The sequence below is a fragment of the Lissotriton vulgaris genome, chromosome 5, assembly GCF_964263255.1.
Source record: "Lissotriton vulgaris chromosome 5, aLisVul1.2, whole genome shotgun sequence".
NCBI classification, from domain to species: domain Eukaryota; kingdom Metazoa; phylum Chordata; class Amphibia; order Caudata; family Salamandridae; genus Lissotriton; species Lissotriton vulgaris.
Window position 1 is genome coordinate 1,361,646,567 of NC_141693.1, and position 26,970 is coordinate 1,361,673,536.

A 26,970-nucleotide genomic window follows, 5' to 3' on the forward strand; every position below is an offset into this window, starting at 1 on the left:
GATTGGGCCGGGTGGAGGGCATTAGATGTTTCAACAAAGCTCTCCACTTGTAGAAGAGCAGCCTTCTCACAGATTTTTGTGAGAGCAGGCAGGAGGGAGATGGGTCGATAGTTTCCCGGGACCGACACATCTAGTCCTGGTTTTTTCAGGAGTGGAAGGAGTTTAGCGTGTTTCCAAACCTGGGGAACCACGCCAGAGTCCCTCAACAGCTGGACTCTAGCGGTCAACCCAGACCCCTCTCCGATCTAAATGAAACCTACAATCTAGACTTGATTGATTTCTACAATTTCCTTAAAGTTAAAGCCGCCAATTTATAAATCAAATCAACATATCTTCACCCCAATCCTACCTAACTATCTACTGAAACTCCATAAAACTGGTCACCCAGTATCTCACCTACACCATGTCTTACGCCCAAAAGTTTCACAACTAAATAACAATATAATGACCTTCTGGGAAGAACATTCATCTAACCCCATACCAAGTTCTGACTGGACTTAAATATGGAAATCATTCACCTACCAGAAAATCTCTCCGGTCCTATCACAAACAAAATATTGGATTTTACACAAAACTTACTGGACCCCATCGCGCCTACACTCGCTGGGTATTCTAGACTACCCCAGCTGCTGGAATTGTAAACAAGAGAACCGCGATCTCGCACACCTCATTCTCCATTCTAAGTCCCTCCCCAGTTACTGGACTAAGGTCTTCTCATTCATAGCTGCTCTTTTTATTTGTCAACCTAAAAAAGAAATTGCATTCCTATCAAAGGATTCCTAGACACTAACCTAGACAACCCAGCTGATAGCACCCTGTTAGACCTACTTCTAACCTCTGCAATCAAAGTAGTCCTCTCCAACGGGAAAAATACACACAAAGCCTCTTTTACTAGCTGGATCAACTGGGTCTCGCACATCAGAGGCTCAGACAACATCTCACTTCAACACACACCATGGAAAACTCCCCCAAAACCCATTTGGGAAACTCTGGTTTATTCTGTTTGATGGTTCATATAGACTAATGGTCTAATAAATATATTTATCGTCATCATGGTCATTGATGAGAAAGTCATGATAGCAAAGAGAACATGAGGCAACTTTCAAGGGGAAGGTATTTTGCACCTCCAGGAGTCTCATTTACTATTCTTTGAACTGGTGAATGTGACATTCACCGAAATGGGATACTTGACCCAGTCACAAGAAGCGTCAGAGAGGAATGGGCTTCCCAAAGTCCATTTCATCACTTTTTTTTAAAAAAGCCTCGATTCCTAAAACAACTGTATGTGCTATCAACATAGCAGAGGAAGGCCACTCCTCCGCCTCCCCTTGGGAGCCTGCAACAACACAATAATGAGCCATTCAGCCCCTGATCCAGGGGCGTCATCAGATGGCTCTTCTACCCTCCTCATCGCCTGAGAATCTCCCAGGTAGCTGCAGCTGGGCCCGGACTGCCAGAATAGCTGAGCCCTGACTGACAGTCTCACTAGTGGGAGGGTGACAATATATTTCTTTGAAGAAAAAGCCGAAACTTGACAAACGAACCTGCTGTTACAGAGGGAACTAGTAGACTGACCCAACTGTGAATGTATTAGGGGGTGTTCCACCCCAAATACCCCCTGAAGATACACCCCTGTACAGGAGGAGGAAACAACATGCTGTACAATGGTTATGGCATTGCTGACTCTTTGGTTTCATTACGAAGGTGTAAATTATTTCAACCCTAATCTACGTAACATAAGGCTAATAGAACAGAAAGGGTATTTTTGAGAATGAGTAGCTTCATTGACTATTTTATTTTGTGCTTTTTGAACAGCACACTGAGATCCCTCACAATGCAAGCAGGAAAGAGATACTTTTAGTTTCAGTTAGAAGGCAAAGGGCGAGTTGGGCACTCTTGCCAGGCTCTGTGTTCCACAAGTCCTTGGCAAGTTTGTAGGGTTTTGCTATCCTACATGTCCTCATTTTAAACTTCACCAAACAGACAAAAATTAAACCGGGGATGTCATTTCCCAGTGGGACTTATGGAGTCAGGCAGATATAATGGAATGTCAGTAAATCATGATTAAAGTCCTCCGTCTGTCCCCTGGCATTGACTGTGTCCTCAGACTCACATTGAGTGGACTGCTCACTCACAGGTGAGGCCGGGCTCGTCAGCACACTGCCAACAGTGGTGCTTCTTCCTCTGGCCCACTCAGATGGAAGTGATCAGCAGTGGATGGTGCTGGACAGACCTCAGGAGAGATGGATATTCACAAGTTCCTTCTTCAGACAGCCCTAACTTGCCATAAAGTAAACAAATAAATTGTGTGCACGCTACTCACAAAGATGATGATAGACAGTGAGTGAGCCAGAGTTAAGACCAAGGAAACTCTTCCAACCAAATTTGTTTCTGAATCGTTTCCGTATAAATCAGGTTTTGCGAGTCCAACTGACTAATTACAATGCTTTGCAACATCGTTTGTTCGGATTCCCATTGACTTCATTGGGAGCCTATGTTCCTAATGGGAGCACAGGCTCCCATTGAAAAAAGGGGTGGGTGGGGAAATCCGTGCACCCTATGGCAGGCACCCCATGGTGCTTGCCACATTGTGCATGGTTGGGAAGAGGGGTCCCTTGGATAGCCCCATTGGCCCCATTTGGATGCCTCCGGGTGAAGGGGGCCTGCAATAGGCCCCCAAAGACAGATTCCAACAGCCGTTTCAAGTCGGGCAGACCGAATCGGAACAGCTGTCTGAATCAGTCATTGTAATTGCTTGTCCGGAAACTGTGTCCATAGAGCTGTACGAATTGGCTCTGAAAGACTCGGGTTGTCTGAATGCCTTTTGGAACTGATTCGAACTGCCCGAACGGTTTCCTGGAATCCTAATCAGTCATTGAGAAATGTGTATGGTTTGTTCGGAAGCAAGGGTTCTGAAACGGATTCTGCAATACAGAATCCCATTCAGAGCATTTCCTAAAGAGATAGTAATTGGCCCCAAAGTGTGCAGCAGCCCCTGCTGGTCATGTACTGGGAGAGGACCAGTAGTGCCGCTAACTTCTACTGAGAAGAAGTGCAGGTCTGAAGGAAGCAAGGTTTGGGCCTGGTGTGAAGCATCATTCACCCCATGTTTGCCAGAGCAAGCATTAAAAAGTAAAGCAATGAAAGCAAGTAATGGACCTTCATTACAGCTCATAGGCTCGTCACTATCCATGCACTGCAATGGAAGCAACATTGAAATAGATGTATGCTCTTACTCTAGTTGGCTGATCTAAAATATGATTAACACTATGAACAAGCAATGGCCGAAGGGGGCTGACCAAAAGCGCTTTCTGTGTTTTTTTCCCTTCATGACGTATTCTCTGGTAGACATCTAAAGCAGTCTATAGGCAGACTTAAAAAATAAATTTAGTTAATAGTATTTTTCATGACTGGTTCCTTGTAAACAACATCCTGGTGCATGTAACAATAGTTTTTTTCCTGTTAGTATTTGCACACCAATGTGCAGCACATAGATGCCGTTCATGGACTTATCATTTTATAAACCACCCATTGCTTTACATTTCTTAACATTTGCACACTCCACTTCCCTGACCCAACTCGTGAAGGGATCAGAACATGTTCTTCTTGATACAAGAGGGTTGGTCAGCCTGTTCTGAGAATGCCACTTCCAACTGCTGAGTAGCTTTGCTGGAGAGAGAATTTAAGCTGGATAAGCCTCCACTGGGACCCCTGCTGAGATCCCGGCCTCATTAATTTACCACCATTTACAGCTGTCAGACCCATTTCACATTTTACACTGACAAGCTCAAGTCCCTAATTCCCCAGATAAAAAGACAGCAGCAAACGAGAAATCTGTTTCATCTCTTTAGCATTGTTCTTGTCTGAGTAGGTCGTTATGCCTTTTTGCAAGGTTTTCAGGCTGAAGGGGACAGTTAGAAAGGATCCTATTGAAGCTGAGAGTAAATGAAGAGAACATCAGCACAAGCTACAGTCAGGGATATTTAGGGAGTGGACAAATAAAAATAGTAGCTATCGAATTCTGAGATATGCACTGGGAAATAGGTTTGTTAATTTTCTCTTTTACATTAGATAGGAACCAGAGTTTGACGTGTAATGATGGTTGCAGCAAAAGTAGCAGTCATCCAAAAACACAGCAGCACAAACATTCACCTTATAATTTGTAGGCTTCACCTTGGGAACAAATAGCCAATTGAGATTCACTTAAAGTTTGCGCTGATCCATCTTAGAATTGTTCTTAAAAAGTACACTTTAGTTAATAGTACATTTCAGTTTTTTTGTACCCAAGCCCGAAATATCTCCTCCTTTTGTTGAGGATCTAGGACACCTTGTTGTAATCAGGAGTCATGGCCAGGGCCACTGGAATGATGTGGCAGAGGATGGCCAAAGCCAAATTATGCGGTTAATGTGGCACATTTTGTAATAGTATTACTTCTTTATTTCATATGTTTAAAACTTGGTAACACTCTCTGGGTATTGTATGCACCTCATTAGAACCAGTTTAGCATCCAAACATAGCAATAAGCAACAGAAAGGTGTGCAGTCCAGCTTTGCAAAGGGCCTATTACTGCACAGCACCACGTGTCATGGCATTTTTTTGTAACGTTTGAATTGTTTGAGCTAGAAACGATTATTTTTGTTAAAATCTGTAGATTATGCGGCAGAGGATGGATTATGTGACAAATGCAACAAAGCTAGAACTATGCGAAAATCGCTGCGCAATCACATACTTCCAGTGGCCCTGGTCATAACCTGCACTTTAAAATTCATGATTAATAAGTAAAATACATAAATAGCAGATCAAGCTCCATATTAAATTAACTGCACTTGTTATTATGACGTTCTCTATTTCTCTCTGTGTCTTTGTCCATCTCTTTCTTTTTGTCATGCTTTCAGATATATATAAATATATATATCTATATATCTATCTATATATCTATATATCTATATACATCTCTATATATATGCAGTGCCCCAGGAAGAAGAGGCAAACTCGAAACGCGTTGGGACTGTGGACATATGCTTTTAATGTACCGGAGAGCGTGACTGCCTGTACCTTTAATAAAAATCTGTTTGGGGAACAGCTCACCTGTGTTCGGCTGCAGTTCTCTAGTTGGACCTCCCCAAGAGCGTACATATTTGGCGGTTGTCCTGCCGCCGAACTAGCACCACCCCATAAAGAATAGGGGGCCACGTCGTGGAGCACAGGTGTTGGATAAAGGCAGCCGGCACTCTGGGGCCCAAGAGGGGCTTTATCTGGCATTTATTTCAGCACGCATCCATCCAGGATATAAACTGAAACTTCATCTCCCAGAAAGCAGCAGATTCGCTAATTCATGGCATTCATCATGGCTTAAATTGGAGATGGAGCGAAATATGCGTGTGATGACTGCAGTGCCCCAGGAAGAAGAGGCAAACTCGAAACGCGTTGGGACTGTGGACATATGCTTTTAATGTACCGGAGAGCGTGACTGCCTGTACCTTTAATAAAAATCTGTTTGGGGAACAGCTCACCTGTGTTCAGCTGCAGTTCTCTAGTTGGACCTCCCCAAGAGCGTACATATTTGGCGGTTGTCCTGCCGCCGAACTAGCACCACCCCATAAAGAATAGGGGGCCACGTCGTGGAGCACAGGTGTTGGATAAAGGCAGCCGGCACTCTGGGGCCCAAGAGGGGCTTTATCTGGCATTTATTTCAGCACGCATCCATCCAGGATATAAACTGAAACTTCATCTCCCAGAAAGCAGCAGATTCGCTAATTCATGGCATTCATCATGGCTTAATTTGGAGATGGAGCGAAATATGCGTGTGATGACTGCAGTGCCCCAGGAAGAAGAGGCAAACTCGAAACGCGTTGGGACTGTGGACATATGCTTTTAATGTACCGGAGAGCGTGACTGCCTGTACCTTTAATAAAAATCTGTTTGGGGAACAGCTCACCTGTGTTCGGCTGCAGTTCTCTAGTTGGACCTCCCCAAGAGCGTACATATTTGGCGGTTGTCCTGCCGCCGAACTAGCACCACCCCATAAAGAATAGGGGGCCACGTCGTGGAGCACAGGACTCATGTCTGAGCATACCCGTCCCACTCGGGGTGACAAATGCAAAAACAACAGTTGATGGACAGAATGCAGAACAATGTCATACATTCACCCCAGTACAGAGATCTGGGCCTAAATCTATCGTTTTTTTGACCACCACACCACCCCAGTTGAGACATGGCTATATGCAAATCAGCCTTGACCCTGTGCCTTATGGGAACAGTCCTAGGATGCATGATTCCGGTCCAGGGAAGACATGGCTTGGCAGTTCGGGCTGGACTGTTCACATGAGGCACAGGGTCAAGGCTGATTTGCATATGGCCATGTCTGAACTGTGGTGGCTTGGTGAGCATAAAAACGATGGATTTAGGCCCAGATCTCTGTACTGGGGTGCGTGTATGACATTGTTCTGCATTCTGTCCATCAACTGTTGTTTTTGCCTTTGTCACCCCGAGTGGTACGGGTATGCTCCGACGTGAGTCCCGTGCTCTCCACGCCACTGGAGTCACGCTATCCTGGCTGATGATGGCCGATAGCCAGAATCCGGTCCTTGGATGCTTGATTCCGGTCCAGGAAAGACATTGCTTGGCAGTTCGGGCTGGACTGTTCCCATGAGGCACAGGGTCAAGGCTGATTTGCATACGGCCATGTCTGACCTGGGGTGGCTTGGTGAGCAAAAAAACGATAGATTTAGGCCCAGATCTCTGTACTGGGGTGAATGTGTGACATTGTTCTGCATTCTGTCCATCAACTGTTGTTTTTGCATTTGCTACCCCCGTGGAAGGCATGGTAAAGACAGACTATTTTTGTTCCAGGATGTCTTTGTGCAGGACATCCTGGAGCAGAAATTGGTGTATTAGCAGTCTGTACTTACCAGCAATCACTGGTAGGTGCTGGGTGAGTAATAATGAAGGAAAATGTTGGAAATAGGGGCCAGGCAAGCAGACTGTTCCAGCGGTGGGTGAAGGGGTGGTGGCGGTGGTAGAGAAGTGAAACAGAGCTGGACCGAAGAAAGGTTTGCGAGGGGGGGTGCGAATAGAGCGGGGAAATTTAGCCACTTCCTCCCTACACCCCCCTTTGCAGCAGAAAAGGTTTACAGCTGCCAATAATGACTCCTTTCATTTTCTTAAGCTATAGGAAGCTACCCATCTTGCATAGTTTCCTGTAGAGGTAACAATATGTTAGGTTTATAGTCTTCAAACTTTGCTAATCCCTGATTACCCCGCCACTGTAAAGCAACCAAACACTTGGCACAAATGCAAGCTGTGTCAGTCAATGGAAATTCTTTGCATTTAGGCTCTTCAGCAGAGCCAGTTCTCATTGCTTCTCATCGTTCTATAGTGTTAAGCTGAAGCATGTCAAAAACTGAATTTGATCAGACTAAAGAGTTTTTTTTTAATACAATCCCCTAAAGCTGACCTATGAAGAAGCCATTGTTACCTTAAAGATATAACTTAAGAAAGTGCTACAGATTATAAAAATTATCAGCTCGGATATTACTCCTTAAGCAAACATCAAAGAGACTACTCTTGAAAGACACATTTTTTCTAATGTCGGAAAGGATATAAGTTAATTTCCCTGGCGAGATTTCCATTTACATCTTGCAGTGGACAGCATCTTCAAAAATCAATACAGAATAGGGGACTTGTGTAGTCAAATCCTTGCCTTCTCTCTGTGAATATCAGCTGCAAATTATTTTCTTGACTTGCTTGTGTCAATTCATTATTTTGAAAAGATGTGAGTGCCACGTTCGAATGATGATGCGTTATGTTAAGCCTATATATTGGGCTTTCGATTCATCACACCTCACCTGTTAAATGTCTTCCCCGCAGATCCTTATGTGAAGGTATCTCTACTTTGCGATGGGCGCAGGTTAAAAAAGAAGAAAACCACAATCAAGAAGAATACACTCAACCCGACTTACAATGAAGCAATCATCTTTGACATTCCACCAGAGAACATGGACCAGGTCAGCCTGCTCATCTCCGTGATGGACTATGATAGGTAGGCGTACATTGCTCATGTGTGTTCTACTTAGTATTGGCAGTCATTGTTTTTAAACAAACAAGACAGTATCATAAACAAAAAGAACTCATTCCTGAAAGTTTTTTTACATAAGTAGATTATGTAGATCCCGCAGGATCTCAAGGAAGGGCCCAGCAATGAAATACATATAAAGACATTCTATGTAGTTTACTATTACGAAATGGTCTCCCATCTGTGGTTGCTTCCTTTATTGTTTTCTGGGCCCACTCAGTAGGCCATTGTTTTCAGATGAGCTGTGGGATTAGTGAATGTTATGTACACTAGAGACATACCTCACCCATCCAAACAAGAGTTAATGACTCGGTTATTTACTAGTAATGTTCATTACTCCGAGTCATAGTCTTCCTCGTCACAGTCACAAAGGAGCACCCCGTGTTCCAGACAAAGCATTTACCCATAAATTAAAAAGGTCCTCACCCAATATGGCCGCCTGATAGGAAGTACCTGTCACCTGGCCTATAAGGGTGGGACCAACACAGGAAACATCCTGAAATACAAAAGCAGAAATAAAAGGAAAAACAACACATTTTTTCGTCCCCCCCACCACCAAGGTCAGGCGGGAGGGAACATGACTGTGACGAGGAAGAATATGACTCGGAATAATGAACATTACCGGTAAGTAACTGAGTCATTGCCAACCTCGTTCATCTTCTTCGTCACAGTCACAAAGGAGCGTATACCCAAGCGCCCGACGAGCACAGAACAGGCATCCAGGACGCCAAGGAAAAAACAACTCGGACAATCGCAACCATGGAACAGAAGCAAGGATGGCGGAGCCAAAATCCCCAGAAGACCCACTCCCAACCGCAAAGAAACGGGAGAAGAAGACATGCGGGGAAGTCCAAGATGCCGAAGCACAAAGCACCAACAAGGAGGCCCCAGAGAGAAGCCCAGGAGGAAGAGACACACTGAGTGGAATTTTTATTTTATTTATAGTTTTTTATTTATGACCCCAAATGACCGGGGGAAGGTAGACACCCGGATCAGGAAGGTCAATATCAAACAAAAAGGGGCACGGACCCATGAAGCTTAGAATAAGAGTAAAATGCCGAACCTGATAGAAAGAGACCCAAGCTCAACCGACCGAGCCAGCTGGGCAGAGAAGCGGACTGAACCCAACGGGAACAGAGGCCTGCATAGGACGACGGCCCCACCGGGCAACCCCAAGGGCGACAAGAAAAAGTCCACCAGGCGGAGGGAGGCCGAACGCCAAGGCAGATCACCAAAACCCAAGGCAAACATGGGAACGGAGCTGTAACCCCACTTCGAAGAGGGTCAGCCGAGGACATAGGAGAAGGACCGGACAGGACTAAGGCCCAGGTAGGCCGGGAATAAATGCAAGAAGAGGATGACAAGCAAAGGACAAGATCCCCAAATGGAAAGGACCAGAATGCAAGCAAGAAGGACCAAAGGAAGATCCCCGAGGGGGGAATAGGCGAAGCAACGACAGGCCGTTGCAGGAAAAAACTGTGCAGAAGGCAAGAAGCCAAGGACTCAAGGGAGACGAGAGAGGACCCCCAGAGAGCCGAAATGGCGGACCACCAGCAGGGGACAGCAGAGAAGCACAAACCGCTCCGAAGGAACTCAAGCAAAGAACCTTCCCACAGGCAAGAGGGAGAACCACACTAAGAAGAAAACCGCCAGGGATGGCCTGAGACCCCAAGGGTACAGCACAAGGGACAATCACGAAAGCAGTGGCAAGAAAGGAACCCAAGTGCAGAGGAAGCGAGAGCAACCAGAGACACAAGACACACCAGTGACCAGAAACAGCAAACCAGGGAAACACCAGAAAATGAACACATAAGCCAAGGAGGTAGTACTGCGACCTGAAACACCAGGCCACATCAACACCGCCATCAACATCCAAATCCCCAGCACCAACCGGTGGAGCGCCAGATAAAACAAGAGAGGAAAGCGGAGAAGGGGAAAGTGGGAACCACCACAGAGTAGCAACCACCAGGAAGGAGGAGGGGACACCAAGGCCGGTGAGGCACCAAGCACCAGCACCCCATGCCAGGAAGAAGGGAGGAAACCATGGCAGAAGAGCAAACTGAAGGGATGCAAGAGAACCAACCAGGGCCACCTGAATCACCCTGTCAAGGCCAGCCGAACCGCACGCGACCCAACCACGCCGAATCAAAAGTGGAGATTGGCGCCCCCCAAAGGCGAAGGAGGCACGGGTCACATGGAGACCAGTCGTACTCGAACTCCACACGTCGTCAGGAGAAGGTCGAAGTGCACTGGAGCAGCGAACACAGCAGCCAGCACCACCCAAGACTAGGACACCCAGTGAAAAGCGGGGAACCAAGGACCCTGATCCGAAAGAACTGAAGCACATGAGAAGGGCATAGCGGCCAAGCCACATCAATGCCACAACCACCAGACAAAAGGCAGACGAGGAAGAAACACCAGTCGACCCGAAGCAGTGACCTGCGAGAGCCGAAGCCAACAGAAGCACAAGACCAACAAACAAGTTAAAACCCCTTGGAGAACCATTAGACCCCCCAGGGGAGCCAAGGTTGAAGGAAACACCCAAGGACAGATTGCAACCCAAGGGGGAGGAAAAAAAAAGGAGGAGCCGAGGCAGGGTAAGCCGGTCCACACCCCCATCAGGAAAGCGCACGATCACCCGTAGGCAACGGGACGCTGAAAGACAACGTTCGTTGGCCAACTCAATGGCACACACAACATCGACCTGAGAAGGACGAAATGCGGAGTGGGCATGAAGCTGAATTTGAAAAAACCACACTGAATCGCTGTGTTGGCAGATGCACAGTCAAACAGAGAGCAATCGGCAAAAACATCTCAGAGGACCGGGGGGGGAGGATCGAACGCTCCCTGCATTGTACACTCCTCGTAGTCACATCCTGGGATGCGCAATCCACCTGCATGGGAGCAGCTGGAGCGCATTGCACAAGCACTTTGACCACCAAGAGGAGGAAAACCAAAACGCACCTGAACGCCCAAGCGCAGGTAGTGAAGTGACACAGACCCATCACCGCCGTATCCCAAACGCTCAGCGTGGGGCAGCGGTGCAAATGCAAATATATGTCAGGCAAAATGGACAGGCAGCCGCTGCCATCGCTCAGCACGGAAGCGGCGCCAAACAAAACCGCTGCCCCCTCGAAACAGGTAAAAAAGAAAGGAACACACATTCGTGTTGCACCTCAAAACGTATTTCTTCCAAAAACTTACAACAAGTGAAATACATAAGGAGGGGAGGCAGCGGTCGTTAAATAAATGGGGACGCTAGAGCAGAACCTGGAAAATAAAAAAATAAAGATACATCACCGAGACCGGACAAACAAACCGCCTCAGACACTGTAGATGGGTGTTCTGCAGGAACATAAAGAAAAAAAACAGGATGCTTCCTATGTTGGTCTCACCCTTATAGGCCAGGTGACAGGTACTTCCTGTCAGGCGGCCATATTGGGTGAGGACCTTTTTAATTTATGGGTAAATGCTGTGTCTGGAACACAGGGTGCTCCTTTGTGACTGTGACGAGGAAGACGGACGAGGTTGGAAATGAAGCCTGTGGTCCTGGTGTTAAAAGGCCTACCATGGCATAGTAATTGCTCGCTCCTGGGGTTTGCCTCTATGCAAAAGTAATGCTACTGACCACAACTTGGATCCTGTTTTAATTAAGCAGTGAAAAGCTCTTAGAAACATTCCTCCTCCTTTTTAATCTGCCAGGCACTGACAATTTTGCCGTCTATTTTAATATCTAGATAGGTACATAAATGCCTTCCATTAGCAAACAGACTCTTTATTTGCCAACGACAAGTCACTGAAAACATTTTAGTTGGCTAACAATGCCTGTGGCTTACAGGATTTCAAAAAGGAGTAACCAAAGGAAAAAGCTGCCTTTTTAACCATATGTGGCAGATTACTAGAGCGTGAATTTTCAGTAGTATTCAATTATATGTGGAGATCTCTAGTCCTGCTGTCTTCAATATATAAACCCTGTCATTGCATTGTAAGAAATTATTTTGAAAGCAGCTAAATGGTCCAAGAGGTGTGACATAACCGGGACATAGCAGTGCTTATGAAAAATCTGTGACCTTTTTACTTCACACTTAACTCTCAACTCCCTGTATTAAATATTACATTATTAGACTAAGCACAGACTCATCTCGAGTGTATTGAACGTAATTGCTCGATTGACACTTTTTTGGTATATGTGTTGTTTCTTGTGACAAGAGGCTGGTTTGATCCTAACAAACAATTGACCTGGAGTTGACAAGAACAGCAAAGAGATTACTTAATACTGGAATCTCCGGCAATAATCTGTGAATGTCGATTTGAAAGGCAAAGACATAATAACTAGGAAATCCAGTGGATGGAGCACATTGCTGACCTGGGGAGTTCGGTGAGGTGTGGGTGGCAACTGAAAGCCATTACAAACATGAAAAGCCAAAATACACAGAAAGAGGACAGCTTTTTAAAGATATGAAAGTAGAAATTCTTGCAGACGAGGTTGTTTTGATCAAGCAGTCCTTCTCTGTCACTGAGCCACCAAAAGAAAAATCTTTCAAGGCAAACAAGAAACAAGCTTTGGTAAATGCTATAGGTTTCGCCTTTGTGATTATTAATAAGCAGTTTTTTGTTGTTAGCTTGGTGAGCAGATGTGCAATATAAGTTACTGAAACTCTGTTAAAGTGTTATGACGTTTTTATTATGAAAGACAATACATTGTGCTGTTACCGGAGGTACTATAAAGAGGGGAGATTACGTTAAAAAAAGTGCACCCGATAAGTACACTTTAAATGGGTGCAGGCTTAGTAAAAGGTCATGAAGCAGGCCCACAATCTGCGAAAAAACCAATTCAAACTCTGATCTGTCAGACAAGTTTATTGGGCACTCTCTCATTGCCCTATAGCCAGTCCAACCCTGGACGGGTGACTGGAGTTATCACCTGCAACTTCCCTGCGGACAATGAGCTGGAAAACCAAGGTCAGTACAACAGTGGTCTCAGAAATACTGCCGACCTGAAAGCTTTTACCTTGTGAAGCCACAGTCTCAGGGTATGTGATGGTTTGCTTGAAGGTCAGCAATGAAACCCATTCTTACAGTGCTTCAGTGCCTTGTCAGGTTAGTAAGAGCAGCTAAATAAATAAAATGCAACAGTAGTTCCACAGTGGCACAGGCCATTGAGTGGACAGCTACGAGTGTAAAGCTACAAGAAGTTTGCTCACTGTTTGCAGTTTGTATATAGTCTGAACTCGGTCCGAAAGTATTGGAGCACTTTACATGAGCATCAGTTACATTACGTACATTCACATGGATTTCCATGCTCCGGGGAGTTAAGGTGATTTGTATTTGCCCATAATCACAGGATGTTGAACTGACGTTGGACTTGAACCTGGTTCCCCAGTTTCAAACCCCATTGCTCTGAGTCTGCACTCCAAAGCCGCACCGACAACATTGCATTTATTAGAAATTAAATAAACAAAATACATATATCCAACGAGTTTGCCTGTGATGGAAAAGCCCACGAACAAGGTAAGTAATAGCCCAAAATTTTTATTAGAAGCAGCAGCGCAGAGGATGTCACACAGCAGGAGATATAGTCCTGGCCTGACGCGTTTCATGCACCAGCATTTCATCAGAGACAGCGGACTCAGGGAAACCGCATCTCATTTTGGGTGTCACTTTTGATGAACAAGCCCCGCCCATGGTGGGCCCGGCCACTCCCATGGCCTGATGGAGCTTGTAGTGTCCCGTATTCCTCAAGTGAGAAGTGATGCTGAAATCCCCAATGTTAATTACAAACCACAGTGGGTTGTGCTGCGGGGCACCCCACCACGTCGCTGTATCTCACCTCCCAACAACAGGCACCTTGATCCCAAATGCGGAGGCGTGGTTTGGCGTCTCCGCTGGAGGGCTGAAAACAGTCCTTAGGATTTATCCGCGGCTCAGGCGGGCCGCTAAACACAAATCCAACGAGTTTGCCTGTTATGGAAAAGCCCACGAACAAGATGAGTAATAGCCCACAATTATTATTACAGGCCGCAGCGCCTAGGATGTCACACAGCAGCAGATCTAGTCCTGGCCTGAAGCGTTTCATGCACCAGCATTTCATCAGAGGCAGCGGACTCAGGGAAACCGCATCTCATTTTGGGTGTCACTTTTGATGAACAACCCCGCCCATGGTGGGCGCGGCCACTCCCATGGCCTGATGGAGCTTGTAGTGTATATGTACTAGAATTAAATGTGCTAGTGAATTAAAAGATCAGTAAAGTCTCACAAAGTTAAATAAATCCATAATTTGAAAGGAGAACTGGGCTTGTGCCTATTATGGTCTGCAGTGAGCACAAATTGTATTGTAGAATAAAAAAATCAAAGTTGTGCTTCACTGAAGTAAGCGCTCACCGCGCGTCAACCCTTGCTTGTGAAGTGCCTCTCATTTAAAACCCAATATTGAAAATGCATTGTGTTTCAAATTGCCCCCAAAAAAAGAAACGTAAAAAAAAGAAAATGTGTTGCCAAACCATTCTCTGCAATATGCATATATTTGTTAAACGTAAAGGCATATGCCACTTGAATTGGACTGTGTGAAAGCACGTAGCATGTAGCCTCACTTGTAATAAGCTGCTGGTATAGAGTGGTGCCAGTGTTCCTTTATGTAAGAAAGGTGTGCAAAGTGAACTCGGGGTGCTAAAAACCTCAAACGCTATCGGCTGGCATTTTTCTGAGTCCCATTCAAATGCATTGCATTTATGTGTTCCAAAGTGGAACAATCCACTTTATGTGCTGTTACTTATAAAGAAACAGCAACATTAAATAACTAGAGTGGATCTCAGCTTTGGCCACGGGGACTGGTGAGTGCGCTGCTCAGGTTGCAAATAAATGGGAGCACATGAGTGTTCATTGCGATCAGTGCGTTGGCTTCCCACAAAGCCCGCAGAGGTGCTGACACACTTCGAAGAAGCTCAAGCAAAGTGGATGAAAATCATACAAGGAACAACAGGAAATAGTATGTTACACGCCAATAGAAAAGGAGGAAACGTGAGTGGCAAGCACACTAAGGAATGAAAAATAAGTGCAATTAAGTGTAAATTAAATACAATAGATTTCACCAGCACAGTGCCAGCACTGCTCAGGCGAAACCTAAAGATCAATGAAGTTGGTGCAACTCAATTTAGCACTGAAGAGATACCAAAGTATTGGTATTGCCTCAGCGCTAGAACCAAAAAATCACCAGCAGGATGAAAGAAGCTGCTGGTGGTTTGCTCATCCAGTGAACTGCCTCCAACCCCAATTGAGTGGCTAATTGAATTAAATCTGATGCATGAATCACTGACAGGAGTCAGTAATGCTGACATGCCTGCAGAATCTCCAAGAGTTGCAGGTTAGTGCAGTGCCATCCCAAATATGTAATATATATTTTGGGTAGTTGGGACATAGCATTTAAATCAGGGCCTTATGTTTAGTATAGTACAATTATCTGTATCCTGCACAGACACTTCATAACGGAGTAACAATAAACTATTTCTGTGATTGTGCTGCAGCAGATCCCTCCACCAGAAAACATTTAATTTTACCAGAACTCAAAAATAACTCCTAAAGGATTATGGAACTAAATATCTCATCAATAAACAAGGTAATCAAAGAATTAAACCTACCGGTGATTGAAATGTTGATTAAAATGAATTGCACTGCAAGTAAACATCTTTTTTAAGGAAGGCTCTTTTTGGAGGTAGTAGGGAGAAGGAGCTTGCCTCAATGAAGAAGTATAGATATATGAGCATATAAAAAAATGGACTTGATGTATGTATCGTATTTATCTGTTTATCAAACATGCATTAAATCAAACCTATTAGGTGTGCAAAAATAAAATATTTAAGATTCTGATAATTTTATACACCATACATGGGTATGAGGAAACATGGAATCCAGAACTTAGAGCAAAGAGTGTCTGCCTTTGTCAAGTCAAGTCACAGTTTATTGTATGATTAATTAATATCTTTACAAGTTTCCAATGAATAAAAATATATGTATCTTTACCTTCAGAGTTAAAACCAGACAACATTGATGATATTTCATTGGTTATTTAGCTAAAGTGCGTGTGCTTAATCATCGGTATAAAACGTTATGAAATGCATTACAACGCAGTTGACTTAGTACATCGTTTTCCTTACTTGAACCATGAATGTGCTTTTAGACCTTGCTGTTATATAGTCATTCCCACTCTAGTGAATGGTAACGTAAGAGACATACTATCACTGAGTCAACATAATGTAAAATAAGTTATGTACTATCTATAATTTTTTTTTAAAAACAACTAACTAGCTGATTAGAAAGCCCTGGAAAATTGCAGGATCCTGGAAGAAAGCAATTGGACGGTTAGTGCAAAGTGAGTTTTAAAAACCAACTTCTGTGGTCAGGCGTGCTGTGAAAGTTTTCTTTCCTTGGTCAGGTATTTTACTCCCCGACAGGCCAAGATTATGGAGGAGCCGTCCACTCAGCGTATCACGGCTTGCCTGCACGTGCGAATATTCAGTTCATTAAAAATTGATTTTAGGTACTGTCTTCTCAGGGCCATAACTACTGGGCATACATATAGTAGGCGAGTTAAAGATTCCATGTAAAATCCACACAGTCGACAATGCGCTAAAATGGCTAAAATGAGTTGTCAAATATGCTTGCGGCTTTAAAGATTTATAAGAGGTGATGACATTCCACCAGTGCTGACGTTTGGAAACAGTTTTTTTATCTTCCAGAAAAGATTTCTTTTTTGCTGCATCATTGACTGCTTTACTGATGCTTGCTCTATCTGCCCTATTTTCCCATGCTATTTGTATGTCCAAGTCGGCCAGTGATGATCTCAGATAACTTGCCTTTGTCGTTTTAAAGAGGAAACACTTGTTAGAAGTTGTTAAAACCAAAGAGATTTTATCTGGTGAGTCCCTTCAAAGAAGCAAACATTAGAACAACTTCAGAGGCAATTACATACTGTTTATAACTAAATCTCATAGTTTTATTGTTAACTTAATTACCTGTTTAGATTTAGCTGAATGCGTGATGAGAAAATGTGATTGCTTTGTCAATCTTTTTAACAATTTTGAATGCATCAGGTGTAAAGTGTTTTTATTGTAATATGCGTGATTAATACAATAAATATAATTTACTGCAGCTACATAAAACTTGTGTGCTTTTAATATACAAATTAAAAGCTCCCGTCCACTCCTTTTAAAATGGAAAATGTACACGATCAATTACTGTTGAGGCGTGCTGCCTTGGTGCGTTCTCTTTCATGGAACACAACATAAAATGAATAATTGCTATTCCCAAACCTTTGAATAGCTCTAAAGCTCATGGCCACTTTTGAAGCCTCCTCTGCTTTTCCCAAATCCACACATTATATAGGAAATCATCCAATTAATTTTTGTTGCGTTTAATCTACAAATTAAATATGTGAGACCAGACAGTACATCCACAATGCAAACTCTAGTCCACAACTCAAATCCATATTAAAAACAGTACTCAGAATTGTGTATTTTTTTTTACACACATTGTTGGAAATTGGCCCTTCTGAAGGTTTACCCCAAACATTTTGCCATCCTCCTCTGTCTGTTTTTGACTACATTTTGATGGTGTTCGGACTCTGGGCATTCTTTCACTGCTGACCAGCGGTAAAGTGCATATGCTCTGTGTTTATAATGTAATGAAATTTGGTCTCTCCATGATTGCTATATCATATCTGATTTACTAATAAGTGCCCAGTACAGTGCACTACATGTGCCCAGAGCCTGTAAATCAAATGCTAATAGTGGGCCTGCAGCACTGATTGTGCCTTTCACATGAGTATCTCTTCAATATGTCCCATGCCTGTCACCTCAGAGCCTGGGCGTGCAGCTTTTAATTGCCATGTTAACCCGGCAAGTTCACCTACTTGCCAGGCCCCAAATTTCCCTTTTATTGCATGTAAGGTACTCCTAAGGTAGGCCCTACATAGGCTCATGGGCAGGCTGGAGTAAGACATGTGCTGTTGAGTTTTACATGGCCCTGGTAGTGGAAAACCACTAAATTCATTCTACACTACGGCAAAGCATATATCTCTCCGATAGGTTAGTTTGGAGCTGCCTTGTGACACACCGTACAAGTGTAACTCATGGACATTCTACTATTTCTTTACAATGTGGCATCAAATAACCAGGGAAAGCCACCAATGATAAAGGCACATCACAGTCCTCCCAGCAAATGAAGACACCATGATGTGAGCACCCCAGGGTAGAGCTAGAAGGCAAAGGTTACCAGCAGGCCAACTTTCACATCAAGATAGCCCGCTACCCACATTAATGTGGGTTTAGACCAATTTGAGATCGACAGCAGGTGCCATAAACTTGTCTGTAATCTCTGTTTTTAACACATTTTGGTCAAAAATAAATTTAACTGCTAGGAGGAAACCTAAGGATGGCAGGTTAGCAATTTCTGCTTTGTGTAGGCGCAGATGAGAACAGAGACAAAGAGGGCTCAGTGAGAGTCATCCAGACTTATACCTTCCTACCAAAGACCACCCTCCTGGTTGTGCACAGGTGGTTCAGGCCACTCCTCCCTACTTCAGAGAGTCCCTTTATCTCAGACAATCTACAGTCAACCCAACCCGAGAAGAAAGTAAGCTCTGCGGGAGGAGGAACAGGACTCAGCTGGCAAAAATCTCTCAGCCAATCTCTTCCTGAGTGAATTTAAAACTATGGGCCAGTGTGTTCAAACCCTAGGTGCGACTAAGGCCCTCACCTCCCAAACCACTGGTATGGGCTACATCAAGCAAATACTGCGTTTTAGTATTTTGAGCACAATTGGTGCTCCCCAAGGCATCAAAGATCAGGTTGGTCCTTTATCAGAGGTTATGCTTTATCAGGACAAACAAATAGTATCCATGAAAAACACCCTAAACAGGAGAAACGGGCAATCCGAGCAGTTTGACGTGAAATACAGTATTCTCTGTCTACGTCTGTCTTTCTCTTGCCCATTGAAATGAATATCATGAAGCCAGTGAATAAACCAAATTGCATGAACATTACAAATCAATACTATCCATGTGGGAATTTTGTGATAAACTGTACTTCTTTATATATCTACACTTACAAATCGCGGTGTGCAACATTTAGTGATCTATCTGTGAAATGCCTGGTCGTGCATGTGCATTATACTTCAACATGTGCCCTGCTAAAATATTAGTGACACTACAGAAGTGCACCGGTAAGTGCTTACCTCAAAATAGACTTCCCTTGTTCTTATGAACCATGTGAACACCTCTGAAGCATCACCAGTGAAGTTCCAACCAGAGCTTTACAAACAAATCTAAAAGGTCACATCCAATCTGTTACACAAAGAGGCACCATCTTGAAACAGACGTGCATTATTCCATAACATAGGTCCAGCTAAAATAACTGGTATTACAGAAGTACACATGAGAGTGCTTACCCCAAAGTAAAGTGCCCTCATTCCTTCGAACCACCAGCTGCCAGTACAGTTCCACCTCGATATTCCTTTTAAAAATCATAAAAGGTCACCTGTAATTTGCCTGACAAAGGCACCATCTTTAAATGGGTAGGTGAATAAAAACTATAGATAATCCCATGTAAAATCGAAAGGTATACTGTTATAAATTAGGTTTTTGGTTGGCTTGGGTAAGAGCCCAAGTAAGGCAGCAATCACATTCCTAGCAGAGTAACAAGCAGGTAAACAGTAAATTAACTTATGCTCACCCTCTTGTAGCTTGGCACAGAGCAGTCAAGCTTAACTTAGAGGCAATATGTAAAGTATTTGTGTAACACTTCAAACAGAAAAACAGTGAAAACACAAAGATCCCACCCCGGTTTAAGAAAATATAAATTATTAAATAAAACACCAAAATATAAAAAAATCAAATAAGTAGAACTGGAGAAATGATTTGTTTAGGAATAAACTGTAAAATAGCGCTTAGAATCAATAAGCGCTTACTTGAGATATCTTGTAGTGCCTGTACGGGACAAATTCAAAACATCAGGCCTACCACAATGGAGTGTGGGCCCGGTACAGGGACCCAGTTAGGCATGCTGAACAAAAGTACCTTGATCTGACAGCGTCCAGGTCGAAGAAGATGCAGGGTGCATCCGAAGCGATACGTCTGTGTCGATCCTCGCAATGGCAGCGTTGGACTGGTCCTGGTCTGTGCAACAGCAGCAATGCATCGCCTCAGATGCACAGGGACTGTGATGCCGAGTTCTCTGCATCGCCATTGAGGCTATGATCGATGGAGATGCGAAGAGCCGGGTAGGGTTTCGCGCTGTGCGGGTTCCTAAGATGGGGTATCGGGTCGATTCACGCAGCAGAGGCAAAGCACCAGGTTTGGTCGCACAACAGCGAGTGATGCTCTGGTTTCGATCCATGCAACAGCACCAATGCACTGGTTTGAGAGAGGATGCATGGGTTTTACGGGAACAAGCACCTTAGGCCTCACTTCCAAGGGGCCAGGACTGAAGTGGCACCACTTGGCAGGGCAGGCGCAACAGCAGAGGTGTTGATATCTTTTATATCCCTCTTTAGATCAGGATGCAAGCCAGTAAACCCTAGAAGTCACTCTAGGTTCAAGTGATGCAGGTCCAGTCCTCACTCAAGCAGGGGAGCCGCAGGCAGCAGGGCAGCACAGCAAGGCAAGAGTCCAGCAAAACAGCTGGACTCCGGCAGAGTGGTAAGCAGTACAGCAATCCTTCTTCCTGGCAGAGTCTTCACAGGTCCAGAACAGAACTGTACTGAAGTGGTGGTGTCAGAGGTCCATTATTTATACCCAGTTGAGCCTTTGAAGTAGGGGAGACTTCAAAGACGAGTCTTTGAAGTGCACAGAGGTCCTCCCTTCCTTCTTCGGCTCCAGACTCACTACAGTGGGGTATGCAGCATTTTGTGAGTGGACTGGGCACAGCCTATTCAGGTGTGGGATTGGGTTCAGCTCACCATTAGGTGTGATTTTAAATTATGATTCCTGAGACCCCAAACTTGAAAAATTCTATGTCTTCACAATTGGGAATTGCTTTTAAAAAAAAGTATCAATTCTATCAAACAAAGTATGCAGTTCCTGAGTAGAAGGAAATTAGAAAGATTGGTCAGTATAACTATATCTTTTCAAAGGTAGGAGCCAGAGTCTCCTCTTTTTGGAACTAGGGCCCTCACACACTAAGCCTGGGCGTAGTTCGCGTAGCCGCACTCCGCGAGCTACGCGAAGATGTACTTGCACTCCGCGAACTACGCATAGCTCCGCGAGCATGCGTAGTAGCTTGCTTGACCCGTTTGCAAGCCATTTTTCATCTTCGGGAGCGCCGTGGAACTCTGGAACCTGCTCGACACCACATCTCCAGACGTCGCCTTCCTCACGGAAACATGGATGAATGCCTCCTCAGCGCCCGACATCGCCGCCGCCATCCCGGACGGATACAAGATCACCCGGAGAGACCGCGTCAACGAGACAGGAGGAGGCATCGCCATCGTCCACAAGAACACCATCCGCATCACGACCAACTCAGACGACACCCTCACAGCCGCTTAACATCTTCACTTCCAGATACACACCGACCCCAAGACCACACTCAGAGGCACCCTCATCTACAGACCCCCAGGACCTCGCACACAATTCAGAGAAGACATCGCAGACTTCATCAGCCCGCACGCCCTCGCCTCCGCTGACTACATCCTCCTAGGGGACCTCAACTTCCACCTGGAGAACAACAACGACAACACCACCACCACCCTGCTGGACAACCTCGCCAACCTCGGACTCATGCAACTGGTGAACACCCCCACCCACTACGCCGGACACAATCTTGACCCACTCTTCTCCTCCAGCAAGTACATCTCCTTCAGCCACTCCACCGGACTCCACTGGACAGACCACAGCTGCGTCCACTTCAGCTTCAGAAAGACCACGACTCACCACCACCCGCAACAGGTTCCCCGCAGGAACTGGAACAAGATCACCACCGACCAGCTCACCACTTTATTGAGCCAGAACCCGCCCGCCAGCTCAACGGACCCCAACCAAGCAGCCAACAACCTCACACAGTGGATCACCAATTGCGCTCGCCCAACCAGCCTAGACCACTCGCAGTCCGGCTTCCGCGCCAACCACAGCACCGAGACCGCCCTCATCGCAGCCACTGACGACATCCGAGCCCTGCTCGACAACTGGGAAACAGCGGCCCTCATCCTCCTGAACCTCTCCGCAGCATTCGATACGGTCTGCCACCGCACCCTAGTGCAGCGCCTCAGCAACATCGGAATCCAAGAGAAGGCACTGGAGTGGATCATCTCGTTCCTCACCGGAAGAACCCAGAGAGTCCGCCTCCCCCCGTACAGATCCAAGGCCACCGAAGTCATATGCGGCGTACCACAAGGATCATCACTCAGCCCCACCCTCTTCAACGTCTACATGAGCCCCCTCGCAGCCATCGTACGCCAACACAACCTCAACATCATCTCCTACGCCGACGACACCCAGCTGATCCTCTCCCTCACCAACGACCCAGGAACCGCCAGAACCAACCTACACGAAGGGATGAAAGACATAGTCGAGTGGATGAGGAACAGCCGCCTGAAACTGAACTCAGACAAGACGGAAGTCCTCATCCTTGGATCATCACCCTCTGCCTGGGACGACTCCTGGTGGCCCCCTGCCCTGGGCAGCGCACCCAAACCAACGGACCACGCACGCAACCTGGGCTTCATCCTGGACTCCTCCCTCTCAATGACCAGACAAGTCAACGCCGTCTCATCATCATGCTTCAACATCCTACGCATGCTCCGAAAGATCTTCCCATGGCTCGCCACCGAAACCAGGAAGACGGTCACACAGGCACTCGTCACCAGCCGACTGGACTACGGAAACACCCTCTATACCGGAACCACAGCCAAACTCCAGAAAAGACTCTAACACATCCAGAACGCCTCCGCACGACTCATCTTGGACATCCCCCGACACAGCCACATCTCCGGACACCTGAGAGACCTTCACTGGCTCCCCGTCAGCAAGAGAATCACGTTCCAACTCCTCACCCACGCACACAAGGCCCTCCACGACCTGGGCCCCAGGTACCTCAACAACCGCCTGACCTTCTACACTCCCACCCGCCAGCTACGATCGACCAGCCACGTCCTCGCCGCCGTGCCACTCATCCGAAGATCGACCATGGGAGGAAGATCCTTCTCCTACCTGGCAGCCAAGACTTGGAACTCCCTCCCCATCCACCTCCGTCTGACCCAAGACCACCTCTGCTTCAGGAAGCAACTCAAGACATGGCTGTTCGAGCAGTAGCGGACCCCCCTCCCCCAAGTGCCTTGAGACCCTCTGGGTGAGTAGCGCGCTATACAAATATCCTGATTGATTGATTGATTGATTGCCTGCATGCTCGGGATGTGTAGCGCGCGAAGTTACCCATGAGGTTTGTCCCGCCCGCTCGCGTCCCCTTATTTCCGGTCACTACTAACGTGTTCGCGAGTTATTCTGTGCCAGATTGCAGTTTCTGCATGTTCGGCAACTCGATCTTACCGACAAGCATCCTCGCGCACGCGAAAATGCTATTGAGCGCGCGAGAACTACGCTACGCAGCAGTTTGCGGAGTATTCGACAACTTCGCGTTCTCCGCGGAGCGCGGAGTTGCCGAAACTCCGCAAACTCCGCGAACGGAGCGTAGTTCTTCGCCCAGGGTTATCACACACCCAGTTGGTTGTCATGCTTCATCATAGTGTATGCTTCTCATCGGGCTGGTGCTGCAATGCCACGACAGGCACATCAAAATGGGCTCTTTTAGGGCTTATTGGTAAGCTAGTTTAATAATTCATGTCTTTATGAACACATTTCACTATAAAAAAAGAAAATATTATAGATACATTGACAATATCCACATTTCGTCTACAAAGTCCATGTATCCCTAACCAATTTCTATATAACGAGTAACAGGCGAACATGGCAGTCCAATTAACCATTAGCATAAAACTTCTGTGCCTGCCTAGTTGCAAAGCCGGAACCATGGAACCAGACATCTCAGAATTAAAATCATTCTCTGGCTTCCAGTCTCAATATAAAATTACATTCTAGACTCTGTTTGATATTAAAAAGGTTGGGTTTTCATCTGCAAAAATATTACAACAGTAAAAAAAAAAATCTTACCCCAAAATTTCCAACTTTTCTCTGTAATAAAGTCAATAACTTTTATGCCTTATTGACATCTTCCCTTTACAGGGGAGTGAGGATTTCTTGGAAAATGCTGCCGACTGGTGAATGCTCTGCTGGTGTGTGTCTATTTCAGCTTCCCCCCGTATGAGCAATATGCTACAAATCTTAAATTTCTTTTTTTATGCCCAGCAATTCCCATCACCCTTACAGGTCCTCAGTACAGTTTCCACCACCTGGGAGGAAGATGAAACAAGCACCCTGAATTCAGGGTGTGTCTTCGATAATCAACCAAATCAAAGAGTCTTGAGGGTTCTTGAAGTTGATGAGCCAGTTAGTCGTTGCAGTTCGTAGGAGAAGGCGGCCCAAGCAGGGGACTTTGCTCATCTGTGTGTGTGTGTCTTGCCATGAGGACACTACATTGCTGACCAGACCTATTTGCGCCCATCTGTTTCATGACCTGGATGGACCATCCCCTAACCCCTTCCATAATACTAGGTGAATACATTTATAAATTATTATAATAATAAATTATAAATATAATCAAACCATACACTCTCACTCAAATATTGGTCAGCTAATCTTCTGGGGTTGGAGAGCCTGTCTACTCATTACCTACTTCTATCTGCTCCCAATTGAGGAGTCTAACTTGATAGGGCTCTTGTGGTTAAGTGAAAGTACATGGAGGGCCCTTGCCTTTACCCCCACTCTCAAACCAACTTCGATAGACCAGATGCTCCAGAGAGCAATTGGGTTGTAGCCATCGAAATCGAGCTAGCTAAAAGAAGACTTTCGCTGGGTTCCAGGGAGCCTGCGCTGTCACTGTCTGGTTCTCACAAGACTGCTTTATCTTTTGCCCTCAGATGGGCGAGACCATTGTGGTAAATGGGGCCTTAGATTGCTCATCTTTGCAACAGGAACTACCTCCTGAGATTCCCCATGAGGAGTATGAACAAGTCGCCAAAAGATCAAGTATGGTAGCCCGAAGCAAGGGCTCATGTTGACCCTGCATCTCCTTCCCCTTTGCCTGCTTGCCACACTTGTATTGCTGCTGATTTGGTCCATAACCCAAAACCAAGCTAAGTGGCTGATCTGGTGGACGAACTGGCGGAAAAGTTGAAAGGGAACCTGATTTTGGAACACTTACCTGTCTTGGGTCAAGTGTTAGCAAGCCAACAAGCCTTTAAAGAGACCACCAAACCTCTATCATAAACTTACCAGTCTAATCAATCAATCAATCATTTGTAGAGTGCACTACATACCCGCGAGGGTCTCAAGGCGCTCAGGGGGGGGGTCGCTACTGATCGAACAGCCAGGTCGTGGGTATACTCCTGAAGGTCAGCAGGTCTTGAGTCTGTCGTAGGCCCAGTGAGAGGGTGTTCCATGTCTTGGCGGCGAGGTGGGAAAAGGATCTCCCACTGGTGGTTGTTCTTCGGATGCATGGGATGGTGGCGAGTGAGTGGTCGGCGGAGCGGAGCTGGTGGTTGGGGATGTAGAAGGAGAGCCATCTATTGAGGTAGGCTGGGCGGGTCTTGTGGAATGCCTTGTGTGCGTGGGTGACGAGCTTGAAGGATATCCTCTTGTTGACGGGAAGCCAGTGCAGGTTTCTCAGGTGGGGGGTGATGTGGCCGTGGTGTGGTACATTGAGGATCAGTCGTGCTGAGGCGTTTTGGATGCATTGTAGTCGTTTGATGAGCTTGGCTGGGGCTCCCGCATAGAGGGTGTTTCCGTAGTCGAGTCTGCTGCTGATGAGGGCCTGGGTGACTGTCTTTCTTGTATCTGTCGGGATCCATCTGCAGATTTTGCGGAGCATGCATAGGGTGTTGAAGCAGGAGGAGGAGATGGCATTGACTTGCCTGGTCATTGAGAGCGTTGGGTCGAGGATGATTCCCAGGTTGCATGCATGATTTAGTGGGTGTCGAGGCTGCCCCCAGTGCCGTCGGCCACCAGGAGTTGTCCCAGGCTGAAGGGTTGGAGCCGAGGATGAGGACCTTCGTCTTGTCCGAGTTCAGCTTCAGACAGCTGGTCTTTATCGAGTCGGAGACGGCTGGTCCACAGATGGAGGCAGGCCTGTGACAACCCCACCAAAATATTCATGCTATGCTAAGCAATGATAATGGAAATTTTACCATCGCTGTCCCGCAGATAAAATCCAAAGCCAATGGGCAGGGGCCATCAACAAGTGAAGAATTGTTAACAGGAGAGTGGCAATGGGTGCCACAGGATGGCTGTTCTTCCACAAGTGCAAATGAATCTTCCTGATATCCATCTTCCACCAGCAGCCTGCCCTTATGTGGCCATTCTACCAGGTGTTTCAGAACTGCTTGCGGAGCAGAACGATCCTCTCCAAAAATGCGAGCAAAAAACACAAACGTTGTATACTCAAAGCCAGGCCCAAACATTAATCTCAGACATCTGCTTCTGTGTAAACAAGGTTATTCTCGTTAATGACCTCATCTTCTATACCAGAAAACAGGCATGCTGACGGAATGTTCGTTATTCCATGCTTTGAATATCAGGCACTAGGAAAAACCCACATGGTCTCAAACTAACAGCGTCACCCGCGCTCATCTTCAAAGCAAATGCCACTATTACCCTCTACAACAACTGTATAATCCTAATCCAAGCCTCTAATGTCAACCTAGCTAAATGGCCAACATTTTCCCAACACTCATAAAAGCGGCTCTCGCTGAATCTAATGACCCCTACCCATAGCCTACTAAAACCAAGGATTAAACT

The 26,970-nt window shown here is 45.8% G+C and overlaps 1 protein-coding gene across 1 annotated transcript in view; it reads left to right on the plus strand.

Moving 5' to 3' along the window:
- SYT6 (synaptotagmin 6) overlaps positions 1-26,970 on the plus strand; it is an 889,964-nt gene that overhangs the window by 811,752 nt on the left and 51,242 nt on the right. The window contains exon 5 of the mRNA XM_086923295.1: positions 7,871-8,042. Coding sequence (XP_086779421.1) covers positions 7,871-8,042 — 172 coding nt within the window. The remainder of the gene's footprint in view (positions 1-7,870; positions 8,043-26,970) is intronic.